Source organism: Sturnira hondurensis, unplaced genomic scaffold (genome assembly GCF_014824575.4).
Source record: "Sturnira hondurensis isolate 20B ecotype Veracruz unplaced genomic scaffold, ASM1482457v3 Scaffold0005220, whole genome shotgun sequence".
NCBI classification, from domain to species: domain Eukaryota; kingdom Metazoa; phylum Chordata; class Mammalia; order Chiroptera; family Phyllostomidae; genus Sturnira; species Sturnira hondurensis.
This window is the reverse complement of record NW_028077851.1, coordinates 4,605,089-4,618,205: the sequence shown is the minus strand read 5'-3', so window position 1 is coordinate 4,618,205 and position 13,117 is coordinate 4,605,089. Positions and strand designations below refer to the sequence as shown.

At 36.2% G+C, this 13,117-nt stretch overlaps 1 protein-coding gene across 2 annotated transcripts in view; it reads left to right on the top strand.

Moving 5' to 3' along the window:
* CDKL5 (cyclin dependent kinase like 5) overlaps nucleotides 1–13,117 on the top strand; it is a 171,895-nt gene that overhangs the window by 98,966 nt on the left and 59,812 nt on the right. For both annotated transcript variants that reach the window (XM_037046272.1, XM_037046271.1), the window contains exons 6-9: nucleotides 1,747–1,867; nucleotides 3,631–3,690; nucleotides 6,736–6,826; nucleotides 9,569–9,758. In XM_037046272.1, the coding sequence (XP_036902167.1) occupies nucleotides 1,747–1,867; nucleotides 3,631–3,690; nucleotides 6,736–6,826; nucleotides 9,569–9,758 (462 nt within the window). The remainder of the gene's footprint in view (nucleotides 1–1,746; nucleotides 1,868–3,630; nucleotides 3,691–6,735; nucleotides 6,827–9,568; nucleotides 9,759–13,117) is intronic.

Sequence of the window (13,117 nt, the reverse complement as noted above, 5' to 3'; positions counted from 1 at the left end):
TGGCCACCTATGTATCCACTTACAAATTATATTACTGTAGAATGAGAGAAGAATGGATTCCTATCTGCCACTGAAGGATTTAGAGTTGAATATGAAATGAGACCATTTATTTTCTCTATTACAAAGCTCTCTTATTCCTCCTGTGCATTTGGGACCTCCTACACATTTGTTAATTGAAAACAGCAATTCAAATACAGAATCATTTAAAAAATGGTGTATACATACTTTAAACATTTTATTTTAACTTAAAACCCATAATATAGATTTGCCATTCTTCAAAGGTAGGTCAAGGCCTTTTGGGTACAAATCTTCTGATTAGTATTCTGATGGGTCTTTCTTGCATACATCATACCCATAATACATCAGCTATGATATCCTGAGCTAACTTCTTTAAAGCGAAGCAAAAGCTTAAAACCATTACAGAGCAATCTCAGTGCAGAATCCTGATCACCACCACCATCCAATCCTTGCAGATGTTTTATGATTGTTGAACTCACGTTTGCTTAGAGGGCAGTAGGTTTGGTGGTTTTCCTTTATTAAGTCTTTCCAAAGTATTAAACTTAATTTTCTTATAAACAGTAAATTTCTTTTTAAAAACATTATTTCATTGGTTTATATGATGTTTAGTTATGTTAAAATAACAAGTCCATCTGTTATACATAGGTACGGGTGTGTTGTAAACAAAATCTGACTCTTTATATGCATAACTTGACTGGTGAGAACTAAGTTGCCGTGTTGTATGCAACCAGCGGTTTTCTAACTTTTTGGTCTTAGGACTCCTTTACACTTCTTCTTCTTTTTTTTTTAGATTTTATTTATGTATTTTTAGAGAGAAGGTAAGGGAGAGAGAAAGAGAGGGAGAAAAGCATCAGTGTGTGGTTGCTTCTCACACCCCCCCAACTAGAGACTTGGCCCATAACCCAGGCATGTGCCCTGACTGGGAATTGAACTGGTGACCCTTTGGTTCACAGGCCAGTGACCTCAATCCACTGACCCACACCAGCCAGGGATAGCCTTTTTTTCATTTTTGTACTGATTGTATTGATCACTGCTAATCTTAGGGATTATTTCTTTTAAGAATGTTTTCCAAAGCCCTGGCTGGTGTAGCTCAGTGGATTGAGCGCGGGCCTGCGAACCACACGATCGCGGTTCAATTCCCAGTCAGGGCACATGCCTGAGTTGCAGGTCAGTTCCCAGCAGGGGACTCACAAGAGGCAACCATACATTGATAATTCTCTCCTTCTCTCGTTCCCTTCCCCTCTAAAGATAAATAAATAAAATCTAAAAAAAAAAAGAATATTTTCCAGTTCTCCCAGGAATATTTGCAAGGCTTGGTTTTATTGCAAACTTATATTAAAGATACACAATGCATTGTGTTTAAATGACTGTTCCCCTCCTCCTTTATACATTACAGTGTCTTATCTCTTCTTTGTGTTGCTTTTCCTTTGAAAACTGCTGAAATGATGCCTAAAAGGTTTCAGGGAAAGTGAAAAGTACACAGGGTTATAATTTTGGACAACACTGGGGAGTAGTAAAAATGGAAATTCTCTTTAAAAAATCACCTTGATTTAATACAATATCTTGCTTTAACATGGAAAAAGTTATAGATGAAAAGCAAAACAATTTTTAAAAATGCAGGCTGAGCATTAGATGAATTATCACCTAAGATGCATTTTTAAATTGTTAATACATGATTTATGGGCCTACCTAATTTTGGAGATTAATGGCTCCCTATTTAATTTTTAGAATATGCTTGAATTGCTGGAAGAAATGCCAAATGGAGTTCCACCTGAAAAAGTAAAAAGTTATATCTATCAGTTAATCAAAGCTATTCACTGGTGCCATAAGAATGATATTGTTCATAGGGGTAAGTATGGAATTTTTGAAATGGAAGATATCAAAGAAAACATCAAATAAAGTTACCAATAAAATATTTTACATATTATATAAGAATATTTCCATAGACACTGACATTCCATTTAGATTAAATACATTTTGAAAGTACAGATGTGAGACATCATTTGCCTTCCAAGTCTCCTTTGGTCCTTCAGGTAGACCAGGTAATGTGAAACAAACCCAAAATCAAGCTTTAGAAATAGTCCCCAAGTCACTGACAACTCCCCTCCCCGCCCCACTCACACTGTGTTGACAGTCACTGCTCATTCCCTTAGAGACCAAGATCTCCAGTCTGTACCTTCACCTATATCATATGGTATAGGTGTTTCCTGTTACTGAAAAGTACCCATTTTTGCAGGTTGTATGCATGATCAACTTGACATAAAAGCCATGATTATACTTCCTTCAACTATTTTGGTTTTTTGTTGCCGTGAGGTGCATAGTTTATAGCAATAAAAGGGAAATTACTTTCTGAGCACCATCTTTAACTCTATACCATTTGTATTCTGATAATCTCTCTTATATTCTAGAGTTTTACAATAATGAGACACAAATAGATACAACAATAAAGCTAAAAGATGTTTGTCAGAAAATGTTACTATATTCACTTTTGTCTTTGAGTTATCAAATAAGTGAATGCTACGTTTTAATTTACCAAACACAGACAAAAGGATATCACTAAAAATAGCACCACTTTAAGAAGAGCTTGTGAGGAATGCCAACTCCTATTATTTCTAGATGGAGACAGTTGATATTTTTCTTGTATTTGACTTTCATAGCAGTTATCTTAGCAGAGATGGCATGGATAGATGTCCAGGTCAGCTGGAAATCTGGTGTCTAGGGTAAAATAACAGTTTATATTATGCAGTTTGAGGACATTAGTAAGGAACTGGTTTAGCTGCATTTCCGTAGTGAGATACTGATTTCGGTAAGCGCATAGTGAATCAATGGGTGGGAATTAGCAGTAGAAACCATGATTCTAAAATCTACAGATTTCACTCCTACCTCTTCCCTGTTTCCAGTTTCACTTCTACCATATGATATAGACGATGGATACTCTAAAAATGCAATTGGGAGATGCCTCCCAAGGGGGTAATTAAACTGCCTCTTCTTGGTGTTACTACTCCTCAACTCCCACCACATCTTCAAAAATCCATGGAAAAATGAGAAATCTTCCCTTCACTCATTCAATATAGCTTCAACATTAGACATTTATAATTGCAAAGCATATAGAAAAGCTAAAGAGATATGTAAATGTAGGAATGACATAGAAAATCATAACAGAAAATGTATCTTATATGTATTTCTTCCTTCAGTAAACATAATGCTAGGTATTTCGTACTTGCTTTTAAGGTATCTTGTGGGTGTAAGCATTTTATATTGTACCTCTAAAATTTGTGTTATTAGTATTTTATAAAGTAAAAATAGTTTCTTAAAATGTGGTAGCCTAGATTCAATCATTCTTAAATTCCTTTCAGAGATACAATTAATACCTTTAACTTTTAAAGGGAAAATATTTTTGAAAGCGTGGTCTGCATTTTCCTCAAAAAAGAAATTAATTGAAGTTTTTATGTAGCAGCATAGAGTATGTTACTCTGCTTTTCATTGCCACAGGTTTCTATTCAAATTATTCTGGATATTTCTAGATAGATGCTCTTATAATGATTTAAGGGTGTTAATCAGTAGTACATGACACATTTTTTTAATAATTGTTTTTCAATCTTGATACTCCAGATATAAAGCCAGAAAATCTCTTAATCAGCCACAATGATGTTTTGAAACTGTGTGACTTCGGTAAGTTAAAAATACATTGAGGCCTTGAAATACAGTAGTCTTCCCTTAAATATAATTTCATTTTCTGTACTTTCAGTTACCCATGGTCAGCTGAGGATCAAAAATATGTAATGGAAAATTTCAGAAATAAGTCATAAGTTGTAAATTGTGTCATTCTGAGTAGTGTGACAAAATCTCATGCTTTCCTGCTCTGTCTCGTCTGGGATGTGAATCACAGTATCTGTCTCAGTTATCAGTTTGATTGTCTCAGTACACCACTGCTTGTGTTCAAGTAACCCTTATTTTATTTACTACCCCAAAATGTGAGAGAAGCTGTAATATGCTTTTTTTATGTGAACAGGTATGTGTGTGTAGGAAAAAACAGTACATACAGGTTCAGTATTATCTGAGGTTTCAGGCATCCACTGGAAAGGTCTTGAAATGTAGCAACTGCAAAGGGGAGATGACTGTAGAAAACAAAGATACTATACCACATGAATAGCTTTTACAGGTTTATTAAAAATTTTTAAATATTTTGACCTAAAGTAGCAGAGGAGCATTCTTTTCAGTCATATGTTGAAAAAATTGATTGCAGGGAGATAACTACTCTCTCTTTGCTCTAGATACTATTGTCTGCCCTTTTTAAAAATTCATCATGCCCTGGCTGGCATAGCTCAGTGGATTGAGCGCGGGCCTGCGAAGCAAAGGATCGTGGTTCGATTCCCAGTCAGGGCACATGCCTGGGTTGCAGGCCAGTTCCCAGTGGGGGACACATGAGAGGCAACCACACATTGATATTTCTCTCCCTCTCTCCTTCCCTTCCCCTCTCTCTGAAAATAAATAAATAAAATATTTAATAAAAATAAAAAAATAAAAATTCATCATGCAGTATTTATTTAATGAGAAATCAAAGCAAATACCTGCATGTGAATACATTCATAGGTCTGGCACTTAATGATCCCAGATAAAGAGTTTTCTAGGAAATACTATTGTGGCTTTCTGGTTTGAGTAGGATAAAAAGATTTTTTAAATATTTTTAAATGTTGATAAAAATTGTCTTAGGCATAATCATAAACCATGAAAATATGCTTATGTAAATACACATGTGTATATGGTGTGAATGCAAAAGTTATATATCTGTTAGGTCAAAAGACATTTTAGAACAATTCTGTTCTCTTTAAATGTTCAATGAATGGGATTAGTAATATATGTGTAATATTCCAGCTCCTGATTGAATGTGGAAGTTTTTGAGTTATATTCTCTGGTAGTAGAAAATTATATATTGTTTCTACATCTAAAACTCTGTATTAAACACTTTTAAACATTTACATTAAAATAATTCACAAATTTTCAAAATATACGGTAGTTTTCATGAGTCACTTTTGAAATTATACTTTTGTTTCATCCATATGTTGAAAAATAAATTGGCTTTTATAATGTTATTTTTTAGATATTCAAATATAATCACATACAATTATAAACCTGCACATATAAATAAGAAGACATTTCATTTTGTAAACAAAAGTTAGATTAGTACAGGTGAGACATGAAAACACTGCAAGAATTCACTGTAGAATGACCAGTTTTGTCCAGTGTAGCAATTGGAAGCATGTGTAGCTGTCTTTACTCAATATTTTCAAAGAATTGAATACTGTGAACCTGCTTGCTTAAGGAAAAATGTTTTGCAGAACTTAAGTTTCTCCATACTTGATGATGAGGAGTATTGCAGAGATGAGTTCTTCTGGCTCTTAAACATCTGAAAAAGTGCTTAGGATAAAAAGGAATTACTGAGCACTGTATTTAAATGATTTTGATAGTGACATTTTTAGCACTTCCTTAGCTTGATGATTTTCAGGAATAATATCAATTTTTTACTTTTTTTCCTTATTTTTTTACTTTATAGCAATAATTGTAATAACCACCAAGTACTGAGACTTCGTGCACCTCATAGACCCTTTATTGTGCATCCATGAACTATGGGGTTGGTCAGTGAAATTTGTAAAGCAAGTTACAAAAGATGCCTGTTGTATAATTAGTAATAGGAACAGGATATCCCTGGTCTAGTGTCATTTCAAGAAAAGGCCATTTTAAATGGTCCGAAGTTCTGTGTGGCAGCACCACTATGCCCTGGGCATCCCCTAGAAGGACTTCCTAATTACCTTCCCGCCTAGAGCATGTGGCTTCTTTGTTTAGCTGGAGGAACCCTATTCAAAAATACTAATATTTCTTCAAAATATGTCTTACAAAGCAGTATTGATTAACTGAAGTTAGTTTTGTTTCTCTGCTGTTTTTACTTTTCACTGTTCCATTTTAGTAAATACCATTTTCCACTTCTCAAAACTGATATACACCTTAATTTTTACCTCTAATTTTAATGTTCTGGTTCTCTATAGCTATTCACAATGAATCCACATTGCTTTGCTGAGTTAGATGGGTAGTTAATCGCTGGTTTATTTTGTGACCCTAAAACCTTTTGAAAGGGTTTTGGTGGGAAATAGTAATAGAGTCTATAAAGTAAGTAAGATACCTCTAATATGCTTCTCAATCACATTAGGAGATGATAATAATTTTGGCCTGCTTTGTTTTCATCATTGTCAACCATTACTTGTTTATTTAATGGCTGGAACTGATCAGCAACAGTAGATATACAAATACCATGAATGTCCCACATAGCTGAATATAGTGACTGACTCTCTTTAAATCCTTAGTTTAGCATTGACTTCTTGGTTTTTGTGAAACTTCATTTTGTTCCCAAGACTTGTATTTATTGGGAGAACTATTTTCTAAATATGCCCTGAATGCTTATTAAAGCATGTGATAATTCTGAAAACATGGATTTCTTTAGCATAGAGGGAGACTGTTTTTTTAGTGAATATATATTTTAATTGACAAATGAACAGTGGACTAACCATTTACAGTAGCAAGGACACTATTAATAAACGGCTGATCAATATCAGTCATTATTCTTTTGATGTTCCCCTAAAATATTGCTAGCATTGAAATATTTTGCCAACATGAAATTATTTCTTTTTCAAAGTTACACCTTTGGACTTTGCTCTCTTTCAGGTTTTGCTCGGAATCTATCAGAAGGCAATAATGCTAATTATACAGAATATGTGGCCACCAGGTGGTATCGGTCCCCAGAACTCTTACTTGGGTGAGTTAGTTACTTTACCCACGTAGAATGATATCTGCGTATCTGCTGACCCTATATTATTAGCTCTGGGATCATCTGTGGAAAATAAGAATGTCGGTTAATTCAATACCAGTTACCTATTCCAATGTAACAAATCACCCCAAAACTTAATCGAATAAAACAAAATACCATTTTATTTGCTTATGATTCTGAGTGACAGTGATTTAAGAGAGTTGCAACTTGAGTTCAGTCAGGTGGTTCTTCTGCTGGTCTTAGTTGGAGTTGCTAATGTAGCTATAGTCAGTCCGTGTGTCATCTGGAGGTTGGTTGGTTTATGGGGCTTTAGCTGAGACAGACAATCTGTCCAATGGAGACTCATCCTCCAAAAGGTTAGTCCAAGTTTCTTTGTGTAATAACAGAAAAGTTCCCTATAGCATTAGGGCAAGCCCCAAACCAAAAGTAGTTTTCAAGACTCTGTTTATATGTCGTTTGCCTCATGGACCAAAGCACATTATGTGGCCAGGTCCTGATTCAAGGGATGGAGAAATGAACTTCACCTCTTGACCTGAGGAGTGGTAGGGTCACATTACAATGTGGGAGATGTATGGAAATGGGAGGAATCACTGCTGCCACCTTCGTGAATAATCTTCGACATTAAGAATGTAGATGTCCACAGAGGTTATTTTTGTCTGTTTCATCTATGTACCTTTGTCTGGACTCACAGGGATGTATAGTCCATTTCTTTTGGATGGGATTGTAATTTGAATTTACTGGACAGTGTTTGCTAAAGAGGAAATGAATATAAATTAGATCATTCATAGAACCCCATCTGAGGATTCAAGTATGGTAGAGGGACTTGTTATAATATGGTTTTGTGTGTAAGTTGGCCCTAGCAAGATAATTCTGAGGACAGCCTTCTTGCAAAACTTTAGTGATGTGTAGAAGGCACCCAAAGTAGATGAAGACTCCAAATAATTTGATCCAAATTAAATATTGCTGATTAATAATTGCAAGTATCAATACTAGTTGAAGAACCATGTTATTTGTGTAAAAATTCCATTGATGTCAGTTGATATTTGATTAATATTAAGAATTAACATTTTTGTACATTCTCAAGACTTTGCTTTAACATTCAAAATAGTTGCAGCTGTATAAATTATTCAAATCAGTTGACAGAAGAAAAATAACATTGGAGTGGGCATATAGAGGTTTTCTGGGCATGTGGAGATTTTTTATAGGTTTCTTCATCTAGCACAAGTTTTCTCTGTCATAGGTGTAAAGAAAGACCAGTATCCTTCCCTCCCCAACAACCTACCAAAAAAAAAACCTACATAGAGTTTCCTAATATGGTTCTTAGGTTTTTGTGGGAAGGAAATGAGATAAAATATTGACTTATTGTTCAGTGATTTACTGTCCTAGAAATGTATTCTGTATAGTGTTAACAGTGCTTTCTTTAGGAGTATTTGTTAAAAGTTTTGTAACACTACTATACCATTATGGTATTGTAGAATTTTATTCCACTTTTTGAGATATTTTATTTTGGCTTTTCCTTCTTAAAGCTTAGATTATTTATGTTTGAAACTAAAGAAAATACAGTTTCTTATTTAATATCCTATATATAATTTAACTTAAGGCATTAGATATTGGTGTATACATCTAATGGTGTTTTGGTGATACCTAGATTCTTGTGTATAGCCTCCATTTATTAATAACAGTAGACTCAGACCCTAGAAGAGAGCTAAACCCTAAATAATGGGGCAAAATGCTTTGAGGGGAATAGCTATCATAAAACCCCATGTATAGAGTACAAATAGATTCAAGTTTAGCACCATCTTAGCTATTAGCAATTGTGACTATGCAGTCAAAGGTTAAATAATATTCAGTGCTTGTTTTAAGAAGACACATAAGTCAGTAGTACAATTTTAGTAGACTGAACTCAAAAAAAATGGATAAGATTTAACTTGGCATTTAGAGAGCTGGAGGATAATTACCTGGAATGGTGATTTTTAAAACATGCAATATACTTAACTATTTAGTCAGGGGCACTGATCTCTTTTCCCTGAGATTGTCAAATAAAAAAATGACAATAGCCAATATAACAATAGCCATCTGGTGTGAATGCCCTGGAGTTGCATCTTATTGGTCACGTTGCATAATTAGATTGTGTCTGATTGGTTAATTCGTAGTACAAGAAATCCTTATATACAAATATAGCTACCTGATTTTTTAAAAAGTCACATGGAGCAATGTGGTAGGTAATTATTATTATTTTGTGTAAATCAATCAAAATTACATCTACTTTTTGTCAGGTCAGCAAAAAATATATATTTTTGGTGTGCCACAGAATTTTGTAATTAGTTTATGTCTACCATGAGTTGACAATTGCCGACCTAGAACATAAATTTCTTGGGAGCATTTTATTCCCCAAATGAGGTGAAAATCAGATGTGTGCACTGTGTTTAGGTTTATTAAGGTGTTCATGTTCAAAATATACCCAAGTGTGAATAGATTTCAACTTAATGTATCCTAAGTTGTTATTAAACTGATGGTTTTGTTAGCATAGATTTATTCACTTGTGTTCTGAATTTTTACTTGAATATCCATAGTTCCTATTTTTTATAGCCTCCCTTTTTTCCACATGGCACTTTTTAATTCCTTAAATACATAAATGTACTTTAAATCATGAATCTATTCAAAATAACGTGGAAATTATTGAAATGCATTTCCTCAGTTGCCAAGATAATCTCCCCCTTTGCTTTTCAGCGCTCCCTATGGAAAGTCCGTAGACATGTGGTCAGTGGGCTGTATTCTTGGGGAGCTTAGCGACGGACAGCCTTTATTTCCTGGAGAAAGTGAAATTGACCAACTTTTTACTATTCAGAAGGTGCTAGGACCACTACCGTCTGAGCAGATGAAGCTCTTCTATAGTAATCCTCGTTTCCATGGGCTCCGGGTAAGAGGCTTTGCTAAAAGCCAAAATGGAATCAGTACAGCAGTGTATTGTTTATTATACAGTGGACATGCATAGCTATTTCCTTTCTCATTACAGTGTTTATAGTCCCTATTATATATAATATTTTATTTTTGAATTTTATATAGTATTTGTGAATTTTCAAAAGTGGTCTGAATTTGAAAGTATGAGCTGCTTATGTTTTTCCTAATTTGCACATTCCAGTTTTTCAAAGTCTTTTCTAGTTTGTGTACTATATATTCTAAATTTTGGTTATCTCAGAATGCTTCTTTATCCAATATATTAAGCATTCCCAGATTCATAAATACTTGTTGCTTATTAGAGCAAACATTTGTAGTGATTTGAGGAAGATTATGAATACTTAACATTTTACAGATTTAAATGTGCTGTTCTAGTGGCTATTTCTTGTTAGTCTGTTGACAGTGAAACATCTTCTTTTGACACTAGCACATTGCTTTGGCAAACCTTTTCCACACTTGCTAACTTTGTACAATACTTTTCAGAGAATATGTTTAAAAGGATCTTAAAATATAAACTTTCGCCCTGGCTGGTGTGACTCAGTGATCTGAGCGCCAGTCTTCAAACCAAAAGGTTGCTGGTTTGATTCCTAGTCAGGGCACGTGTCTGGGTTGTGGGTCAGGCCCCTAGTTCAGGGTGTATGAGAGGCAACTAATCAATGTATCTCTCACACATCAATGTTTTTCAACTGATTTATGTTTCTCTCCCTCCCTTTCTCCCTCTTTTCCTGTCTCTCTGGAAGTAAATAAGTAAAATCTTTTAAAATACGTATGTGTGCGTGAGTGTGAGTGTGTGTGTGTGTGTGTGTGTGTGTGTGTAAACTTTCCCCAACTGAGGGACAGCCAGCTTGCAAAAACACCTCATGAAAGTGGCCGATAATAGGCTGTTTCTCTCCTTCATCTACCCCCAAAGCTATATTTTTTGTGTCAGCTACCCTGTTCAGGCCAGTTTGCCAATTGTTGGTGGCCATTGTAGGGAACTGTGAAATAAGCTTACAACCACTTTCTTTCTTTCTCTTAAGTGATAATTCTCAAAACATGTTTTCTTGACATTTGCAAAGCACATTGTTTGTTCCATTGACTTTATGGACCTCAGTGTACGTCACTTTGAAGAGCACCCCTCCTCACACATGAGTGTCCAACACAGTACCCACTCTTGAATGCAAAAGGAAGGAGTGAAAAAAAGTGCAGAGTTTCTCTCTTATTTCCTTTCTGTTTTTTCTCTCTCCCAAATGCATTACCTCCAGCAAGTTTCTCTTTTTTCCTTTTATTTGTGTTTTTGTAAGCCAACAGTTAGCCAATTGTTTTATTTGTTATTTCTTTACAGCTGCTTCTTTTTAAAATATATTTTATTGATTATACCATTACAGTTGTTCTATTCCCCCCCTTCATTCCCCTCTAACCTGCACAGCCCCTCCCTCACCATTCCCCCCTTTAGTTTATGACCACATGTCTCAAGTTCTTTAGATTCTATATTTCCCATACTATTCTTGCCCCCCCCCCATTTTCTACCTACTGTCTATGCTATTTTCTGTACCTTCTCCCCGCTTCTCCTCCTCCCACTCCCCTGTTGCTAACCCTCCATGTGTTCTTCATTTCTATGGTTCCACTCCTGATCTAGCTGTCCTCTTGGTTTGCTTTTGTTTTAGGTGTGGTTGTTAATAACTGTGAGTTTGCTGTCCTTTCACTGTTTATATTTTTCATCTTCTTTTTCTTAGATAAGTCCCTTTAACATTTCATATAATAAGGGCTTGGTGATGATGAACTCCTTGAATTTGATCTTATCTGAGAAGCACTTTATCTGTCCTTCCATTCTAAATGAAAGCTTTGCTGGATAAAGCAATCATGGATGTAGGTCTTTGGATTTCATGACTTGGAATACTTCTTTCCAGCCCCTCCTTGCCTGTAAGGTCTCTTTTGAGAAATCCACTGACAGTCTGATGGGAACTCCTTTGTAGGTGACTGTCCCCTTATCTCTTGCTGCTTCTAGGATTCTCTCCTTCATTTTAATCTTGGCTAATGTAATTACGATGTGCTTTGGTGTGTTCCTTCTTGGATCCAACTTCTTTGGGACTCTCTCAGCTTCCTGGATTTCCTGGAAGTCTATTTCCTTTGCCAGACTGGGGAAGTTCTCCTTTATTATTTGTTCAAATAAGTTTTCCACTCGTGGCTATTTCTTTTCCCCTTCTGGTACCCCTATAATTCGGATGTTGGAATGTTTAAAGATGTCCTGGAGGTTCCTAAGCCTCTCCTCATTTTTTTGTTTCTTCATTCTTTTCTGGTTGGATGTTTTGTTCTTCCTTCTGGTCTACTCCATTGATTTGAGTCCCAGTTTCCATTCCCTCACTATTTGTTTCCTCACTATTTACTTTCCCTTCATTTCAATTAGTTTAGCCTTCATATGTTCCTCTAATTTGTGACTATAATCAACCAGTTCTGTGAGCATCCTGATCACCAGTGTTTTGAACTGTGCATCTGAGAGGTTCGCTATTTCTTTTTTGCTTAGAGTTATCGGCTCTGGGACTTTGAGTTCTTCTTGAGCCATATTTTGGACTGTTCGTTCCTGTTACGTAGGAGGAGCAGAGCCCTAGGTGTTCACCAGGGCCGGGTAACTCAGTTGCTGGGTTGTGATGCTGTATGTGGGGGCGGGGTCAAAGGAAAGCAATGGCGGTCCCCTCTGCCGCCTCCCGCTGCTGGGGCCACAGGGTCAGTCCCACTATGAGCGAATGTGCAACCGTGGTCAGCCTGCTGCCCTGTGCACTCACTGGGTTTGCCTGCTGGGGCCTGTGTGGTCCATCTCACTGCTCACTCTTCTGCTGGTTTATCTGCTCGCGAATGTGTGACAGAGGTCAGCCTGCCCCGCACCCTCACTGGGTCCGTGCTGCTAGCCCAGCTGCCTGTGAGCCTGGGTCCGGGGATCTTTCCTGCCCGACCCTGCTCTGCTGCCAGCTCTGCCCCTGTTACCGGTCCCGGTTGAATGGTTCGTTGTTGTTGGACTTCCGTATAGTTCAATTTTCTGTTCTTTGGCTGCATCTTTGTTTACTAAACCTTTGTTGTATTCAAACTTGGTTGTGGGAAAAGGCACAGTGTTTCCACCTACGCCTCCATCTTGGTGGAAGAGTTAGCCAAATTATGACCATAAATTAGGATGCATGTAGTTCAACAGTTACTATTAAGCATTTATCATGCTAGATGCTAAAGGTATGAGATTAGGTAGGACTCACCCTCAGTCTAACAGAAAGAAAACCTATTCAGACATAAAGTTATTAATAAATCATGAGTTCCTGTTTTACTGAGAATATATCCAAACTCTTTCCCATAGCT